General features: G+C 42.5%; 1 protein-coding gene across 5 annotated transcripts in view; it reads left to right on the top strand.

Annotated features, from left to right (window-relative positions):
* Ttll5 (tubulin tyrosine ligase like 5) overlaps positions 1 to 19,996 on the top strand; it is a 252,450-nt gene that overhangs the window by 146,503 nt on the left and 85,951 nt on the right. For all 5 annotated transcript variants that reach the window (XM_010645542.3, XM_010645541.3, XM_010645544.3 and 2 more), the window contains one exon: positions 3,778 to 3,932. In XM_010645542.3, the coding sequence (XP_010643844.1) occupies positions 3,778 to 3,932 (155 nt within the window). The remainder of the gene's footprint in view (positions 1 to 3,777; positions 3,933 to 19,996) is intronic.

Consider the following 19,996-nt stretch of genomic DNA (forward strand, 5'->3'; position numbering starts at 1 on the left):
TCTGTTCTGTTAGGAAAGGAGCCTCTACATATGAACCTTAAGTGGCTTACAGAGTTTATTAAGGTCTGACCCAATGCTGGGAGATTGCCTTGCCCTTAGGTCCTCTCTGGGCAAAGCAAGGTACAGTGGACCCTTGACTTCTAAACTCAGTGGGTTCCCAAGGGCTAATTGTAACTAAGTCTATACAGCTCAGATCTGGATGTTCACTTGAGTATGTGCCATAGATGACAAGAGGCAGATGAACTTCCCATAAACCTCATTAACCCACGTTGTTCGTGTGTCGGGCTGGTCATAATTTGAAGGTCCACTGTAGTTCTAGGATTGGTATTGATGCTTTCATCTATTTTAGTGCAATGATTTCCTGGAAATTTAAAAGGGTGGACCAGAAGATTTCTTAGTTTAACCTACAGGTAATTTCTGTAGAGCCAACTCAGCCAGGTGTAAGTCTGCAGACACTCAGCCAAATCTGGTGAAGAGTCTAAAGGTGTGTTGGCCACTAGCTATATTTCACTTTTAAAATTCATTCACTAATTTCCAAACTATGCCATTCATACAGTGTGTCCATTTATTATTCTATTCCTATTCCACTGTAAATTATTATGAAGCCTCTTTTATTAAGTTTCTGGCACAACTGTTAGTCATTACAAAGGCCTTTCTCACTTTGTAGTTTTCTACAAGTTGCAAGCTCACATCTAATTTAAAAGACCAATGTTCAGATCAAGAGAGCAGAGCCAAAAGGAGGAGGGATCCATGTGGGTTCTGCAAGCATTCAGTCCAGATGGGAGCCTGTGTCACTGTCTCAGGGCCTGGCCTGTGTTACCTCTCTGGACAGAGTCCTTCAAAGAAATGTATCTTCCCTTTCCTTCAGTCAGCATGTGTGTCTTCCATTTCTGGTACCTGCAGAAAGCAGGACATTGGGCTAAGCCATGGTTGGCTCATGAGACTCCTGCTACTGCCTGGTCCACAATGGAGGGCACAGCTAGAGTGTCCCACACCCCAGCCATCACAGCCCCAGGGTCTGCTCCTGACCAAGGGGAAACAGGTTTCCGTCCAGGAAAACTACATTGAGTCCTTTGGTGTGAAGACACAGGCCTGTTTTCACTTCCGGGCTTCTGTAACCAGGAAGGAAATACTGTACTGTTGCTAAAAATGACTTTTCTTCAGAATTTTCAGATTGCTCTAAAATCTAGAATTCTTTTCATTTATAAATGTCAAAATTATTAGGTACCTAGGACATTATATGGGAGAACATTTTCATCAGGAGTTATCTCCTGTTTGATGACTTAAATCACTGCTGATGGCTCAGGCTCAAAACCCTGTGTTCAAATTTATATCTTCCATTTTCTCAGCATCTTTCCTGGACACCTTATACTGATGTGCTTCTCAGGACCATCCTTTCAGCACCACTGCTCACTAACACTGCTTTAAGCTTATCACCTTGTTCAGTAAACACTGATGACCCAGTAAATAACACAGCCAGCCTGAATTTGGGGGTTCTGGGTGAGCCCTCCTGGAGTAACTCGAAAGAGAGTCTGAGTCAAGGTTATTGAGCTGATCTTTTAGGATAGGCTTAGGGGGGGTTAGATGGAGTGAGACAAAGTGGGGAGCGTGAGACGGGGAGCCATAGCAATGGCTAACATTCTTTGGGGGGTGTGCTGTGACCTAGGGGTGGGTGGGCCATGTTTAGTAGAGTAGGCATTGTTCCCTGGGTTCAGGTGGCTGGGAAGAGCCCTTCCAGGAGCTTGGATTGCTGGAAGAGAGGCAGACATGGGTCAGACCTATCAGACCTCACACCTGCATTGTCATAATAACTTAAAAATATTATGGATTATAAAAGTGATATGTACTAGGGCCGGGGATTTAGCTCAGTGGTTCTGCTGCCTGCCCTGCAAACACAAGGTCCTGAGTTTGATCCCAGTACCAAAAGGAAACAAAAAAGTGATATGTGCCTAGTGTAATTTGGAGAATATGGTAAATATAAGAAAACAAGTTACCATTGAGAGATAGATGCTATATATTCTGGATTTTTATTTCCAGTCCTAAACAAGTGCCCCATCAGGTATGTGTATGTGTGAGTGTGTGTAAGGAAATTTGGATCTACCCTGTATGGTTTCATATTGATTGGGGGGGGGTGCCGGGGATCAAACTCAGGACCTTACACTTGCTAGGCAGGTGGTGGAACCACTGAGCTAAATCCCCAGCCCTTCGTAATGATTTTTACTTACGTGATTTTTTTTTTCTTGAGCTATGCATGTTCCTATATCACTAATAAGTACTTTTTAAAAAAGTGAATGGATAAATAGTATTCTCTTACATGAAGTAGAGAAAATTTTACTTAACCAAGTTGTTAGCTAATATTTCAATATTAAAAATTTTTCAGTATTAAAAACAATGCTTGTTTTTCAGTATCTGTTCACAGTGGAAGATGGTGAGAGAGAGCGTAGGCTTCGGAGCACCAAAGACTGTGGCTTAAGTCCTACTTGAGCCATGTGTTCCTGATTCTCAATGCAATCCTAAACGTCAGCTGTCTTCTTTGTTAAATAAAGATTATAACAGTACTTTTACCAGTCTTGTTTTCATTTATATGAGATGCAGGTGGCATGGTGGCACACACCTGTAATCCCAGCACTTGGGAGGCTGAGGCAGAAGGATTGCCAAGAGTTTGAGGCCAGCCAAGGCTGCATAGTGTGTTAACGGACAGCCTGAACTATGTAGTGAGGCCTTGTCTCAAAAAATAAAAACAAAAAATTTGCATGAGTTGTGTATAATGTACACTTGTTTACATAGACCTTGTCACCTAGTAAATTTGAATAAATATCAGATGCTATTTAATAGCCTCTGTTATTAATCATCTGCATCTTCCTCTCATAGCCCCTAGAATCTAGATTATAGCACCAAATTGCCTAAATGTTATAATATACTTTAATAATATATTACCGAGTTGATTGAATGATTCTATCAATTTATAATTACACAAGTAGTATAAGAACATACCTAGTCTCTCCCCTTTCCCTTATTGGATCCTGTCTTCTTTCTGTATCCTTTTTTATTTTTCTCATTGAGTTTATTGGTACTTTCTCAGTATACAGAACAGTTATACTCATCATTGGGGTCTTGTACCTTTACGTGACAGGTCTTGGTTCTGTCTTCTTTCTTATTGTCCACAAATGTGACACACAAAAATTGTATCCTGTAACTTGTACTTCTCTGCCATTTGCATTTTTGTGTGTAATTTAGATGTACCAATGAAAAAATTTTAAATGTTCAATTGCCCAACTATATTCTTTCTTCGTAAGTTATTGAAATCTGCGCTCATTTTTTATCAGCTGTACATCTTTTTTCTTTCCAAACCACTGAGTTCTTTGTGTGTCACAAAAATTATTTGTTAAATAATTCTAATAGTTCTAAAGTTTATTGTGCTTTAGAACTTTAAGATGCGGAAACATGCTATCTAGTTTCAGACACTGCCTGGCAGAGAGTACATGCTCAGTAAATCCTCAGTTTTGTGATTCATCTTTGTTTTTTCCCACACCTAGCATTCTGTGTCTTGTACATAGAAGCAGAATAAGTACCTGTTAATATATGCAGATAGGAGCCACTCACCCCTGCTCTCTCTGCACAGAAGGCAATGTTTCCTGCTTGCTTTTGTCACCTTCTTCCTATTCAACTTAGATGAGTCACTGTCTCTTGGACTTTACTTGGTTGTTACCATGTAATTTTCATGACACTTTGCTAAAACTCTGTAAAATCAGGTTATCTCCCTCGTTTCATTTCTAGGTAGCAAACCTGAATATGGCAAGTGGTGCCATAAACAGGAGCAGTGCTTCAACGCCTCCCACCCTGCGACCTGTCATCAGTCCCAGTGGTCCAGCGTGGTCAATACAGTCTGACTTCCACACCCCTGAAGGCCACTCCAGCCTCCCTGGAAGCAGGTATGTGAAGGGCCCTGGAGCTGACATTTGGGTTGCACAGGAATGGCCTGGGTCCCCGCAAGCCATTTCCACCTTCAGCTCACTACAGAGACAGTCGTCTCGCCTGGCACTTGAGTAAGACAGCCTCGTGTTATTTGTAAGGCATCTTTTGGGAAAATAAAATGAGAAGAAATTTCTGATATGTTTAAGAAAATCATGTCTGGATGAAAGAACAAGAGTTAGCACTATGTTTAATCCTTGTTTCTAATCAACATTTTCACGTACTGGACCCCAAATCCAGTGAGTTTTGACATGTTGTCCTTGCCTCTTATTTTTGGGTTTTGTTGTTGTTGTTGTTGTTGTTGTTGTTGTTGTTTTTATATATATACCTTCAAAGGTCATATTTGGGAATTTTGTTTTTTCTTTTTTTCTTTTCTTTTTTTTCTTTTCCACTACTGAGTAATGAACCCCGGACCTTCACACTGAGCCATATCCCCAGCCTTTTTTATTTTTTTTAATTAATTTTATTGGTATGTTTTAGGTATATAATATAATGACATTCATCATTGGAAATTCGCACCTTTGCATAATCCATCTTGGTTTGTATTTTTTTGCCCCATTCCTCCGACTTCCCTTCAATCCCTCACCCCTCCCTATCTACAAAGACTTTGTTTCCATTTTTTCCTTTTTCTCATATTAATTCCATTCCCTGCTTTCTTTTTCCCTACCCCTCACACTTCCCCTTCCCCTTTATACCTTTTCTTCCTATTTCACATTATCTTTTTATTTTTCAAGAAAAGCACTTTAGTCGCTTTCTCATCGCTGGGAACCAACACCCACAACCTAAAGAAACAAGTGTTTATTTTGGCTAATGGTTTTTGGAGGATTTCAGTCTGTAGTTGACTGGCTCCAAGGCAAGAAGGGTCTGGCAGAGGACAACTGTTCACGTCATTGCAGCCAAGAATCTATGGATTATCAATGGATTAACCCATGAGTGTAGCGCCCCATGATCCAGTCACCTCCCCCCAGCCCAGACTCTGAACACACGAGCCTCTCTAGGGGGACTCTAGATCTAAACCATAATAGGGTCTCGTTAAGGCACTGAATTACTCAATCTGGGCTTGAACTTGTGATCTTCCTGGCTCAACCTTCCAGGGTGCTGAGATTACAGACACACACCACCATGCCTGACTGCCATATTTGTTTTTATGTTTTCACCTAGGTTATATGATTAAACTCAAACAGCCTCGTTGGGAAAAGCCTCATTTGGGAAGTGAAAGGAAATTTCGTTTATGTAATTGAGGGAGTGATAAAGGACAAAATCCAACTAAACTTTGGCCATAAAGTTAGCAAATTCTGAATTGAAGAAGAAGAAATCACTGTATTAATTTCTGGTCTCACTCCATATTTTAAGTTTTTCTGTACTAAAAATATAAGAAATGGGTTCAGTTCCCAACATGTCTTGCGTTAGCGGCTATTAAGTATGGATTAAATTTCATCAGTCCCTAAGTCAGATGAGTCAGAGAAATGTGACTTGTTCTAGTGAGTTTCCTGGCCACTGAGATTCAGTCCTTCCAAATAAGCTCTGCCCCAGCGAGTCCCTGCCCCTCTTGTCGGTACTTCTAGCCTCTGCCTGTTATGTGCTGCCATGTTCTGCCATGTTCGTGGGAGGACTGAACCTCTCTGGGCCTGAGGGAAATACCTCATTTTTGTCAAAGTATCTGTTGGTGTCAGAATTATTACTTAAGGAGCTCATTGGGGAACGAGCCCAAGAAACAATATAAACATAAGCACATTATATCGTGGTATGACATCTTTGAACTAGTAATCATTGTGGTTGGGGTGAAAAGTGTCATCTCAGTTGAGAATTATGGAGAGTTGGAGACCAAGATGAAGGACTTTTTCAGACAGGACATCTTCCACACAGTTTTCTGTCGTTTGGTGATTTACAATCTACAGAGTAACCACATTCCCGAAATATAAGTTGTAAAAAAGAAATTCTGTTTATACCATAGAGCTTTATTTTCCATATAAAATGTTTCCACGTATTCCATGTTCATGTTAAAATCAGAGCCTTGTTTCTGTGAAAAACATTTTCACTGCAATCTTTGGTACATTCCCATACTGTAAACAACATGTCAAGAGTACACATTTTGGAGAAGTAGAAAAAAAACGTAGAGTATTTTATCCTTGTAGGTGGAGTGAGGGCAGAAATTTTTAATAAAAATAATGGCTGAGTTTAGAGCTTTCTCTTACAACACCTGTTAGTAGTGAGATAGAAACCACCCAGATGGATCTGTTAAGGTCAGAGCTGGGACCCAGAGGTCAGCACGGTGAGTGGCTCTTTCCCAGCCAGACTATGCCTGGGACTGCGTTTGATGTAATTACACATTATACAGTTTACTTCAGAGTCGCTGCAGCCAAAATGCAACTCCACGAAGTCCCCTCATCTCTTGTTTTTTTTATCTAGTTCTGCCCACAACAGCCCTCTCTTTGCTTCCTCTTGAAGCATAAGGGCCAGTTGTAAGGTTCTGTTCCAGTCCAGGGTGGCCCTGGGAAGTCTGTTACTGTCCCCAGGTAACCTCTGCTTGCTGGGATAGCTGGAGAGTCAGCTTGGGAGTTCCAGTTCCACATGGAATTCTGAGGTCCCCACCCCAGAGCAGCCCTCAGTGAATTCTCAAGATCCTTCCAGAGCTGGCTGCACAGTACTGAGTCCTGATTTCCATTTTTATATGGTAGGTTTTGTGGATTTTTATTTAGTGTCTTGTTCCTCCTTGATACTAAGGGTGACTAAATTTAATGACTATGGTATTCATAGCTTAAGTTGTGAGCTTTTGTTATAAGTTTTGACACTAAGTGACCCTAAGCTATTCAATTTAATTTTTTTATTGGGTTAGCATACTTACATATAAACTGGCCTGTTTCAAGAGCTTTTAGGTTGCTTTTAAAGCACTTTCATCTCCCTAAAGTGAGGGCTAGGTAAATAAAAGGTACTCTTACTAGTTTTTCTGCATAGCAACAGTGGATTCCAGTCCTGATAAATTCTAATTCACCAAACCAGAGGCTGCCCTGTAAACTGGAATGAGATGTAAAGAGAATCCCACTGCTGCTGTACTTTTCATCTCTGCGTGTCGGAGAATTCAGTGACTTGGTAGCCACAGGAATGAAAACTGGTGACTCACAAGAACTCTGCAAATAGTGTTATTTTTCATTTCCCCATGGTGTTGCTATTGTTCTCAACTTTATGGATCACATAAGTTTTCACCAGACAACCTTGTTCTTCCCCCGCTGTTGGAAACCACTCCAAATGTAGCCTCGGGGCTGTCGTCTCCCATTGGGTTAGTGCGAGCTCAGCCCAGCTCCTCAAATCCCCTGGTTCCTTTGGTCTGTCTGGAGTCCCTGCTCGGGCTTTGTTGTGGGAGAGGAAGGCAAAGAGCCCATGACTTGCCCAGACAGTCTGAGGCCTGGCCATGCAGCTTGCAGTTCCCTAGACGCTCTGGAGCTGGACTTGGCCAGCCATCCTGCTGTTGTTACTTTTCAGAGGTAATAAGTGAGATTAATTACAGGCCTCTCTCCAGAAGAGAGAGTAGTCAGGGCCAAATGCAGTCACATGTTTAGGAGCCTGAGGTGAGCCTCCAAACAGGGCCAGCTTACAGTTATACAACAGGGACTCCGGGGTGCAGGTACCGCACATTTATGACCTCCTTTTTCTCCAAGCCATGTTTCCGGTCTCTAAATGCTGATACCTGGGTGTTTCAGCTGTGGTCTGGCCAATGAGAAAGGTTGGACTTTTCAAGCTGCCTTTTAATTTTCTGAGTTCTGGGCACATGGGGAGTCATTAGGAGCTGAGAGCTGATGTGTACAGGCATCTCCTCATTACTGCCAGCCTTCTGTGGAGCTGGACCGTTGCAAGGAGGAGGATTTTCTAGGTGAGCAGCATTCATTGGGTTCATAGTGCATTTTTCCTTATGAGTGCTGGAAGGGTTACTGTAAAGTCTTGGCTGCTGGTTGGAATGATTTGGGAAGGACAGGGCCTCAGACAGCTTGGCAGGAACCTGAGGCTCTGTTTTCTTCCAGTCCAGCCCTTCCTTGTGGATGGAGCTGTCAGGGAATCCCACGAATGTCTGGCTTCTGCCCCTTTGTATGTTTTTCCAGCATTTGTCATTGAATTATTTTTATCCATCTCTGGCTTTTTTACACACACATCCTTGGGATTTGTCTGTTCCTCGATATTAAAGGTAGGGGAAGTTGACAAAAGAGTACAGACCTGAGTTTGTTCCTACTTGCATTAAGACAAGAAATGGGCACGGGCTGCTTATCTCGCCAGCACCCACTTGCTAGGGAACATCTGAGTGTCATAACTCTGAATTCTACCAAGGAGGAATGGGATGGCTTGGAAATTCAGGCCAGTTTTGTTGTCACCTTGTCCCTTTGCCCTTTTACTCTTCAGTAATAGGTCAGAAAGAGTCTGATATTTAAGACCATGTTTTTCAGGGACTCTGATTCTAGTTTACCTAATATTCTCCTCCTGTTAGGTTATTTCTTAAGTGTGCTGTCGGAGATTTAGAGCCTCTCACTTCTCATTGTTTCATTTTCAGTCAGTCCTTAGAAACGCTGGGTCTGTTCATTTAAAAAAAAAAAATGTATGTCAGGCATTGTGTTGGATGCTGCGGAGTTGCCACGAATAATAGAATCGTCCCTGATCACTCAGGTTTGCTGTTGAGGCTGTACTTGTGCTCAACACAAGGTAGAGTCTAAGAGAGAGCTAAGATATGACACTGATCACCAAGAGCTTAGCATCTGGCATGGAAAAGGAGCCATATAGACGTGAAACACCTAGAGAACAGTGTTGGGCAGCATATAACAAAAATCAGATTTTCTGGCACAGACAATCAGAAGAATATCAAAAAGAATAAGTAAGAATTTGATCTTGTCACATGGTAGGCTACAACATGGGTGAACCTTGATGGTCACAGAATAAGCAAAATGAAAGAGAAATACTACATAAGTTACTTATATGAAATATCTTTAGTTGTCAGGATCAATCACAGAGAAAGAAAGCAGAAAAGTGGTTGCCAAAGACTGGGGAAAAGGGGCAGGAGGATTCGATGTTTAGTGGGTGAAGAGCTTCAGTTTTGCAAGATGAAAATGTAGAGATTTATTGTGGAACAAGGTGAATGTACTTAACACGCCTGCACTGTACATATAAAAATGGCTAAGCAGGTAAAATTATGTGCTTTTTGCTACAGTAAAAGAGTAGACTCTGTAAATATCTAAAAGAGAAATCCATAGTTCCACAAAAATTGTTCAGTTGCCCCATCTTCTGTCTCTGGGCAAGGGAAGTATTCTGAACCTAGTTATTTAAATGTTTCTCTTCCTTTAAAAGCATGCTAACGGACAGGTATGGTGGTATACCCCTATAATCCCAGCACTTGGGAGGCTGAGGCAGGAGAATCAATTCAAGTTTGAGGCCAGCCTGAACTACATAGTGAGACTGTCTTAAAAAAAAAAAAAAAAAAAGAGCACATTAACGTTATAGGAAATAGGACTGCTGGAAGTTGGCCTGGTGCAGTGGACAGGGGAAGGGGGAAAGACTTTAGGATCAGACAGCCCTGGGTTTGCTATATAAGTGTGTGACCTTGGAATGTTACTTAGCTTCTCTGAGCCACAATTTCCCCATCTTTGAAATGCTGCTTCAGTGGGGTTATTAAAGATTAAATTGAACTGTGTATCTTAGCCAGCATAGTGCTTTGTTCTGGTGTAGGTTCTTGATAATGTTTAGTTCCCTTTCCAGAAAAGGGAGAGAGAGAGGAAGAAAGGGAGGGAGGGAGGGAGAACTCATTCAGAATTCAACTTGCCTGAGTTACGGTGTTGCTACACCACTTGGCTTAGTGCCCTGTTGAGATAAAACTGGCCACTGCCCCCACACAGGGTGCTTCTGGAGCAGCCTTTCCTGCTGAGGGTGGGAGGCAGCAGAGTGGGGCCAGCAAGGATCTCTTCCTTTCTCCCTGACCCCTCTGTTGAAGGGCGACTTCTTTCTCCACAGCGGGCCCTTCCTCTCTGCTATCTTCTAAATGTTGAAATTTCCATTGCAGCTCGATGTCCCAGCCAGTAAACACTCATATTTTCCATCCATCCTGGGGGTCAGACGTTGGAAGAGCTTTTCTCTGGAGGAGTTTGGAGCTTGTAATTTTGTACTTCATCCTGTTATATAAACAACCCTCTTTAGCCAAAGAGCACAATAATGGAGAGGGAGGGTGCTAAAAACCAGCTCTTTCATGTTCAGAGTTCTGTAGCATACTTGAGTCCTTATTCTCCTTCCTTCTTTCCCATAGACAAAGATTTACCTGGCCTTCTACTTCCTGAATCCCAGCTCTTACTGTTCCTTCCCCTGGAGTAAAAGGCTGTTCTTTCTCACGGGAGATAAGGGCCGGTGGTTCTGTCTGAATTCGTCCACTCATTTTCTCATGCTGCCGGCCACATGACCTCCCAAGGGTTAGTCTGCGGTCAGTGCCATCTCTGCCCCGGATTCTACAGCTCCTCGCTCCCCAAGTGAGCCATGTGACTTCAGTGTCTGTGCCGAGGCCACCGGGACTGGCTTCTGCCTGTTGAGGGAAATATTAGTAACTGTAGGCGGTGTGTCAAAGATAGCTGAGCAGATACAGCGGGGCCTCGGAAAATAGGAGTGGGAACTCTCAGCCTAGTATCAGAAGCGAAAGAACTGGATCTTTCTTATCCACAGTCAGAAGATTGCTTTGTATTTCAGTATCAGTTTTTCCAGTTTAGATTGCCTCCATCACCCCACACCACCCCAAAGTATCAAAGACAAAATACCTTCCGTTTCCTTAGGATGAACACATGTGTGTTTGTGTCGTTGTCAGAGAGAAGATCCTGTCTTATTTAACTATTCACTGTACAATTTTGTTACCCCAAATTGATGATTATTTTGGTCTGAATGATAAAGCTCCATTTACATAATTGAATGAGACTCATTTTCCGAAGGGAAGTTATCAGTCATCCCTCGGTATCAATAGGAGATTGGTTCCAGGACCCCTCCAGATATTAAAATCTCAGTCTTATGAGTCTCTTATGTAAAATGATGTAATATTGGCATATAAGCTATGCACTTCTTCCTATCTACTTTAAATCTATTTTATAATACCTAATACACATTCACACTGTGTAAATAGGTAAGTAGTAGATCTGAAGTTGGTTGAATCCTGCAGTACTAAGGGCCAAATATGTATTTGAGTTTCTTCATTTATGATTCAGTTTAGTTCCCCTCTTAAGTTTCTCTGTTAGTTTCTCACCCTTCAAATTAACTGTGTTTACCAGCCTTGAAAAGGCTTGCAAAGAACCTCCATCTCTCTGCTTCCTGTAGAGAAACAATGACAAAGCTTACCTAGTGTAGACTCAACAGATTTGGAAGGAAGACAGCCAGCTTTCCTGAGCTTTTGACTAGAGATCTCTTCCTGCCCACCTGACCTTCTTTCTGCTGAAAGACTTTCAATATATTACTGACCAAATACAGCTAAAAAACTAGTGCTTTAAAAAAAGTCTCAGGGTTTAAGAGGCTAGGAGGAAAAAACTCCTGACATCTGTATCTTAATAAAACAGCAGTACTATAGCTCTTGAAAATGAATAAAGATCTTCTCTTCCTTGAAGCTGCTTTGAGGTGTTAAGTTTTAGTTTAAGTTCTTGATAACTAAAAAAGAGAAACAAAAAATTAGACTACATTGGAATAAGAAATCTGCTCTACAGCCAGGCATAGTGGTGTGTGCCTGAAATCCCAGCACTCAGGAGGCTGAGGCAGGAGGATTTCTGGCATTCAAGGCCAGCCTGGGCTATATGGTGAGTTGAAGGCCAGTCTGAACTGTATAGCAAGACCCTGCCTCAAAAAAAAAAAAAAAAAAAAAGGACATCTGTTATTATCACATAGTTTATAACTGCTTTAGAATTTTTGCTTTTATTAATACATGTTTCAGTACATAATGATTACATTCACTGTTAGGAATTGGTACATGTATATAACACAATTCAATTCTTTTTTTCTCCCTTCCCTCCACCCCTGTTTTGTTTTTCCAGCATCAGATTCATTCATTTCATAAGACCTTATGTAGCGGATGGGTGGATGTGTATTTTAAAGCCATATTGCACCCAAATAGTAAAGCTGAAAATGACAGACCACATCCTAGGGAACCTATTCTGTTCGCATTTTGGTTTCTAAAAAATAGATGTATTCTTAATTAAAAGTATTCTCAAAAGTTGAGTATTTTTATTTTGTTGGTTGTAAAGCATTAAGTGGGAGGAAAAAGAAAATGGACCTCATTCTCAGAGGGTTTTCAGACATGGACTGCCGTACTGAGAGGAGCAGCGGGCACTAGGGAAGCAAGGCACCCCCAAACTAGAGAGTGTTCTGCAGAGTGAATGTTCTATAATGCTAGGCGTTTATTCTAAGAAGTGTAGGCAAAGAAGTAAACTTTTATTTTAAAAGCAAAAAAAAAAAAAAGAAAGACCTTATAAAGTTTACTATCATATTTTACAGATTGAAAATCAGACTAATGGGCCTAAGAGCATCCAAAATGTATTAGACAGTTGTACTAGGCCTACTTCAGAATTGATTGGCCTCACTCTAGCCAGGAAAGCAGGAATGCCTACTCACAATGCTAGGGTTTATACACTACATTTGTGGATATTGTGAAATGAGTGCTATAGATTGAAATCTACAGATCATTACAATGTCCTGAAGGATAACTAGGGCCCGGGGATTTGGCTCAGTGGTTCCACCGCCTGCCTTGCAAGCGCAAGGTCCCAAGTTTGATCCCTGGTACCAAAAAAAAAAAAAAACAAAACAAAAGAAGGATAACTAAAAGGATCTAAAATTTAAAGGGCCACTTAAATATGGACCCAACTATTCTTGTGAGCAAGGCTAGTGGTGAGGAGAAAATGGCAGAGCTGGCAGTCTCAGATGTTCATTATGAATACCAGTAAAATTCAGCCTAACTGGATGATTCTTACTCATCAGAGATGGTAAAGGGACATTTCATGGCTTTCATGAATTATAAGGCTAAGACTTTATTAATTGGCTTCCAAGGCAGTAATCAATACCTCATTTAATCTGGTCCTTAGAAATAGGTTTTACTTCCTTCCTGTGATGGCAGTGGAATAGAGGTGCATCTCTATGATATGACTGTAAATCAGAAGCAGATTCTCTGGCACAGCAGGTAAAGAAGCCATACTTTAGAAAAGATACAAGACTTGAAACAGATAAGGCTCTGTAGAGGAAGAGTTTAAGGTAGGGTTTACATTTAGCCCTAGATTGTGAACGGGCTACAATCTGACAGAAAGGGAGAAAAAAAATGGTGAGCGAGGTGTCCAAGGGACCATCAAAGGACAGTAAATGGGAACCAGTCTGGCTAAAGAAGAGCGTTTCTGTTTGAAATAAGATATTAGTCAGAACTCTTGGAGGTGTACATGACAGACGCTGGAACCAAACTGGCTGTACTTGTAACGGAGATGTTTTCGTTCATGTAGCTAGACAGCCGGAGTTTATGTTGGGGGTTTAGGAAGTATTGTTAGTCATGCACTTTTGTCTTCCACATTTACAACTAAACGAGAGATTAATAGAAACATTCAGAGCAATAGAAAAATCTTGGCTTCATTACCAATAAGATTAAATTGGCGAATACAGCCTAGTAATATGGCATAATTGCTTTTTACCTCTCAAGTCTGAGTGTTTCTGATTTATGTGTTCTAAATGTCTTCTGCATTTGTATTATGTCAAGGGCCGGGGATGTAGCTCAGTGGTAGAGCACTTGCCTAAGAAGCACAAGGCCCTGGGTTCAATCCCCAGCACTAAAAAAAAGAAAGAAAAAGTGGACTTATATCTTATCAACTTGGATAATGAAAACAAAAGCTTTCAGGAAGGGGGTAAAAAGAAAACCTCACACTCTGCAGTCTGAAAAATAAAAACAGAAAAATATTTTGGCTGAATTCCCAAGGTGAGCTCATACGAGCCTGTGGCCCCTCTCTCCCTTCCCAGTTAGTTCTTTTGCACATATTCAGTTTCAAACCACCTGGTATTGTCGTACAGCATGGTGACTGCCATTAATAACAATATTTTATATACTTGAGAAGCACTAAGAGAGTAGATTTTAAAATATACACACACACCCATAAGGTAAGACATATCGGTTAAATAGCTCGATTTAGTCCATCCACAATGCATGCTGGTTTCAGAACATCGTGTTGTGCGCCATTAAATACATACCGTTGTTGTCAAAGTGAACGAATGAATGAATTGAATACAATTTCCTATCACCACATCTTTACGTATACCATTCTGCAGATCTTACACTCTTCCTTTACTCTTTGGTTTTGTCACCCCTTCACTGAAGTGTAAGTATAGGATACAATTCGCTGTTGTATTCAGTGATTTGCTTAACAGGAGACCCTTAAGAAGGAGTGCACTAAATAGAGGGATGGGTGAGTGGGTGGGAAGATCATCTGTCCTCCTGCAGGGATCAGCTCCAGTCATCCTTCCTGCCACTTTCCCTCATCTGCCAGGCAGATCGTATTCGGCTTTCTTATCTTTCTACTTCTCATCCACTGGATTCATGCTCCTAAGAGATATAATTCAAAGGAAGCTGTAGCTAAGGGCACAGTTACAATTCCTAGAGGCTAGATCTCTGTAGTCCTTTCTGTCACAGTAACCTCAACCCTAGTGAAAAAGCATCTCTTTAGGCTCCTTTTAGGGTTGAGAGCTCTCATTCATGTCTCGCATCTTTTCTCTCCCTCTCTCTACCCCCCACCAAGAACTGTGTCTTACTCAGTTCTTCCTGGTACCCACAACTACAAATGCTTTACCAAGCAAGACATCCTCCCCAATCTGAGCAGCAGAGGCAGGCTGTGGAAGAAGAGGAAAAAGTAGAGAACCTTTCGTTTCCCATCCTTCTCCCCACACTCCCAACCCACAAGAGTCTTAAGAACCACTTCAGGGAGCTACTTGAGAGTAGAAGGGCATCCCAACTCTAAAAGTACAGGGCAGGACACCTCTCTTGCTTCCCAGACTTTTGAGTTCATTAAGTAGAACATTATAACACTTGCTGATCTTCTTCATCTTCGGATGTTCAGCTTTCTGTTGTTCGATGTCCATGGGATGGACTTCCTGGCGTCTCCTACTTGAGCATTTAGTGTAGAGGGGCTACGTAAATATCTCCTGCGCCAAGTTCTCATATCCTTTGTTTGTCTCTACTCTTACACTCACTAATCTTTTCTGTATTTGGTTGTGTGTGTACTTACTGCCCATGTTACACTGTAAGTTTTTGAAGGACAGAGACCAAGTCTTACACATCTTTGTATCCTTACATTCCCCGCATAAAGTGCTCAGTGAAAGTTCCCTGGTTGCCTGAGTGGACTGGGATTGTCCAATATGGCAGCCATGAGCTACCTGCAGATATTAAATGAATTATACAGCTGCTCAGTCATGTTAGCCAGTTGCTCAAAAGCCACATATGGCTCATGATTACCATATTGGACAGCACAGGACTAGATTTTTGATCCAGAAGATGTGATAAAGACTCAAACTTAATCAGTGATTAAAAAATAAAAAAATTGTTTCTAAGAATGGCATATTCTTCATTATCCTTTTAGGATCTGTAGATCTTTAACCTTTTTTTTTTTTTGACCTAGAGATTTATCACAGATGCAGTTCTTGAAATAACTTGTGATGCTGGGAGGGGCGTACCCTAAATGCCTTGGAATCTCTGAAGGCCAGGACCTTCTGTATGGCTAGTGCCTAACCAGTCAGAGATAGGATTTTAAAGCAGATCCCAGTATTGGCAGTTTCTTTCCTGAGAGTTCCATGGCTGGATCCTGGGGAGGTCTTGTTTTCCCCCACCCCACCCCTACCTGCCTGGCTGGCATTCTGAACTCGGCTTCTTGAGCTGCGCCAACTCTGGGGAACAGAGCCAAACATGCGGAAGTGGTTACGTATCCTGGCTCCCAGGGAAGCTGTGGCTAGCAGGGGGAGTGGGTGGGGCCCTGCCTGATGGCTTTTCAAAGAAGCCAAATGTTTGAAGTTTTGTTTTAGCAGCTGCCAGGTATGCTGCTTCGGCACTTTGCAGACTCTCCCTGTGTTCCCATATCACATTTTTTCTTTGTGATATGTGCGTAGTATACACAATGGAGCTTGCATGTTGGAGTGTAAATATGGAATTGTGGAGTAAGAAACTAAACACACCCTCTTGGCTTTTTCTTTTTACTGGGCCTCTGCGGTAAAATAGACCCTTCAGTGACCCTTCTTCCTGCTAGCCCTCTTCCTTTCTAACCACCTGCCAAACGAGAGGCAGATTGCGTCCTCTTCTATTGTGGGAGTAACAAGGTTTTGAAAAACTGGAGGTTCTACATTTCTGTGATAGACTGGGATGTCACTCTTGAGGTTAGAACTTCTCCCTTTTTGCAGAAGATCACCCCACTCTCTGCCCACAGCCAGTAACCGTCATACTGCTGGTCATGGACATCTCAGCATTTAGCACAATGCCAAAAGTAAATGTATGTTGTGTGACCCCACTTGCAGCCCTGTGCTGGGGTGGGGGGACTGGCCAGCTGGGGAAGCCCTTTAAAGCCACACACTGTTTTCTCTGCTTCCTTCTTTTCTGCTCAGTAGCCCCTTTCCTGGTCTAGTCTACGATAACCTTGAGCCTTTGCCTAAAATTTTCTTCTTCTGAACTCCTCTGTCTGAGTTTAGTGTATATTCCTTCGCACTTTCACTCCTGAGATGTTAGTCTGTTAAAATCAAAGACTATTCCCACACAGAGAATCCTGGAAGGAAGACCGAAGCGCCAGTGCCAGATCCACCTGGCACTCCCTGATGTGGCGCAAATCATTTTGCCACCTGAAAAGCGATGACGCCTGCATTGTCATGGAGTTGGATGCGACCGTATCCGTGAGCGTGCTTGATCAAGTACTGCACTCGCATTATTAATACTGAGCACAATAAAATGATACTGTCTGTAGAGCTGCCCATGTATGCAGGCGAATCTCCCCCACAGCTAAGTACCCAGCTCAGCCTCACATTGCTCAGGTAGCTTGGCACAGGTTGAAAGCACTCAGTGGTCCGTTCCGTGCACTCCCTGTCACCGCTGTCTTTCAGTCATCGAGCCCCTCCTTCCAGACCTGTGGGGTTACTGTTTTCTTAGTCTGCCCTTCTTCTGCTGAGCTCTCCCTTTTAACCCCCTCTCAGTTTCCAGAGCAGCAAGTCATCCACCCCAGTGGGCTCTTGTCGGCATGGCCCCTGTGACCCACAGCCCGGCCCATCTGGGTCCCAGGTTCCTAGGCATCCTCAGCCAAGCCCTGCACATCTCAGCTCCCCTCCTGTTTTCCTGTCCCTTTCCTTGCCGTTCGCCAGGCTGTCCTCGCCCCTCCCAATCCCTAGCAACCGCTTCCATGTCATCCCTCCCTGCCTTTGCTGCCTTTCTCTGAGTTCTGCCTTTCTTCCAGAAAGACTGACACCCCCCGCATTTCAAAGCACAGCGTTTCGAGCACCTTCCACTCCTGCCACCCAGGCCCATCACCTCAAGGCGTTCTTTTCTTAGAGAAAAGAGGGATTGACAAGCCTGATGCCATTTTTAGTACTATCAGTATCTTGAGAAGCTCTAATTCTTTTGTTATAAAATATCTGAGACCTCACATTTAAATAATATGACCTAGTGCTTGAAGACATATGCAATATTTTAGAGGCAGACTGATTTCCTCCCCGTTTTAGCCACGTCCTAGCTATTTCAACTAGGGTAAGTTCTTTGAGCCTAGCATCACTGTCTCTAAGGTGAGAATAGAATGCCTACTTCCTAGAAATGTTCTAAGAAGCAAGTGAAAGTAAAAAGGCTGTGGAAGGCACCTTTATACATCCCCCCCACTGAAGAGTACCCGCTCAGTAAATGGGAATTATTGTTAATGTCTCAACATCTATCCATACTCTGTGTTACAGACGTTAAACATGAGACTCACAGAAGTTAAGTAGATCATGCACATTCTCACACCTGCAGTGATAAACTAAGAAGTAGAACCCAGGGCTTCTATTTTTCTGGTAACTTTTCCATTCGATCTCTCTGCTCCCTCGAAGGGTTATTCTAGTCCCTTTTACTGAGGTGTAGCCTGAAGGATGATGGAGGGATGTTCATTTGTTCACCCCCTTGTGCATTCAGAAACCTTGCGTGAGCAGCTAGGCTCTGGGTGCACAAGGACCAGGATGGGGAGCTCACTACCGAAATGTTTAGCCCGGTGGGTAAGAAATAGTCACTGTGAAGAACAGTCACGGTCTGACAGTCAGGCCAGCAAACGGGGCCTAGAAGAACAAGCTGTATCGGAGGAGACCCAGGCTGACTTTGCAGAGAATGAGTTCCTGTTTTTTTCCTTGGAGAACAGTAAAGAATTGAGTATTGGCAGGGCAGTGCCAGGAGAGTGTGTGTGACGTGTGGTGTTTTGGGAGATGGATGTGCAGGGCAGGCAGTGGTTGAACATGAGGAAGGAAAGTTAAAAAGTTAACGTTTGGCATTCCATACTAAGGGCATGCGTTTTATCCTACTGTTTACCCTTTTAACGAGCGTCAAATGAAGAAGTTAGAAGGTTTGGGTTATTTGCCTTTTAACATCTGTGTTTTCCACTCTCTTTCTCTATTGTACTCAGGAGACAGTTTCTTCATATTTTGGTAAACACACAGTGTGCATTTAGCACCAGCTTAATGATACACCTCCTTTCGTAAATACTGCACACATATCCAGCTCCATGCTGTACCACAAGCACCAACGAGCGCAGTATTTCATCTGATAAATCTAGCTGTAGTGCATTATTAAATGTATAGTTAGGGGCCTGGGGCGTGGCTTTGCGAGTGTATTATCCAAGTAATTGCAATAGTTATCTATTGCTGCAAAGCATATTATCCACATGTTTTGCAGCTTAAAGCAATAGGAATGCATTATCTCTGTTTCTGTGGGTTGGCAGTAGAGGGGCAGATTAGCTGTTCTGGCTCAGGTTGTCTGGTGACGCTGCAGGGGGCTGCAGTCAGCTGAAGGCTTACCTGGGGCTGGAGGACCCCCTTCCTATAGCCCGCTCTCACATGGGGCTGAACTCATGCTGGCTGTCGGCGGGAGACCTTAGTTCCTCATCACGTGGACTAGGCTGCCTGGGAGAGACCTGTGATGAGGCAGCTGGCTTCTCCCAGATGCTTAAACAGCGAGTGAGAGGGAGCCACAATGTCATCTGTGTCCTGGCTTTGGGAATCACACAGCATCATTTTTATTTAACTGTTTTTCATTGCGGTAAAATAGATATAACATGAAATTTACCACTTTAATCATTTCAGTGTTTTTAATCATGATAAAATACAACATAAAATTTACCATCTTAATTATCTTTAATACTCTGTGGTATTAGGTATCTATACACTGTTTTGCAGCCATTAAACACTATCTCCATAATTCTTTTCACCTCGTAAAACTGAAACTTTTCTCCATTAAACAATAACTCCTTGTTCTGTCCTCGCCTTATCTCCTAAAAACTACCATTCTACTTTCTACCTTGCTGTTGACTACCAAGTACCTCGTACTAGTGGAATTTTACAGTGGAGCATTTGTCTTTTTGTGACCGACTTGTTTCACTTAGTGTCATATCCTCAGTGTTCATTCGTGTAATCATATGTCAGAATTTCCTTCCTTTACACAATTTTATTTACTCAATCATTGGACACTCGGGGTGTGTTTGCATCTGGCTGTTGTAATAGGTAAATATGAACACGGATGTATAAACATCTGTTTATGTCCCTGCTTTTCAGTTATTTTGGGTATATATCCAGAAGTGGGATTGATGGATCATGTGGTAATTCTGTTCTCTTGGGCCTAATTAATTCACTTAACTCTTCTTATATAAAAACAGTACAGCTGGGCATGGTGGTGCACAACTGTAATCCCAGCACTCGGGAGGCTGAGGCAGGAGGATCGCTGTGAGTTCGAAACCAGCCTGGGCTACATTGTGAGTTCCAGGTCAGTCTCAACTACATAGTGAGACCTTGTCTCAAAAAACCATACACA

This window comes from Fukomys damarensis, unplaced genomic scaffold, assembly GCF_012274545.1.
Source record: "Fukomys damarensis isolate Sample0158 unplaced genomic scaffold, DMR_v1.0_HiC HiC_scaffold_21, whole genome shotgun sequence".
Lineage (NCBI taxonomy): Eukaryota > Metazoa > Chordata > Mammalia > Rodentia > Bathyergidae > Fukomys > Fukomys damarensis.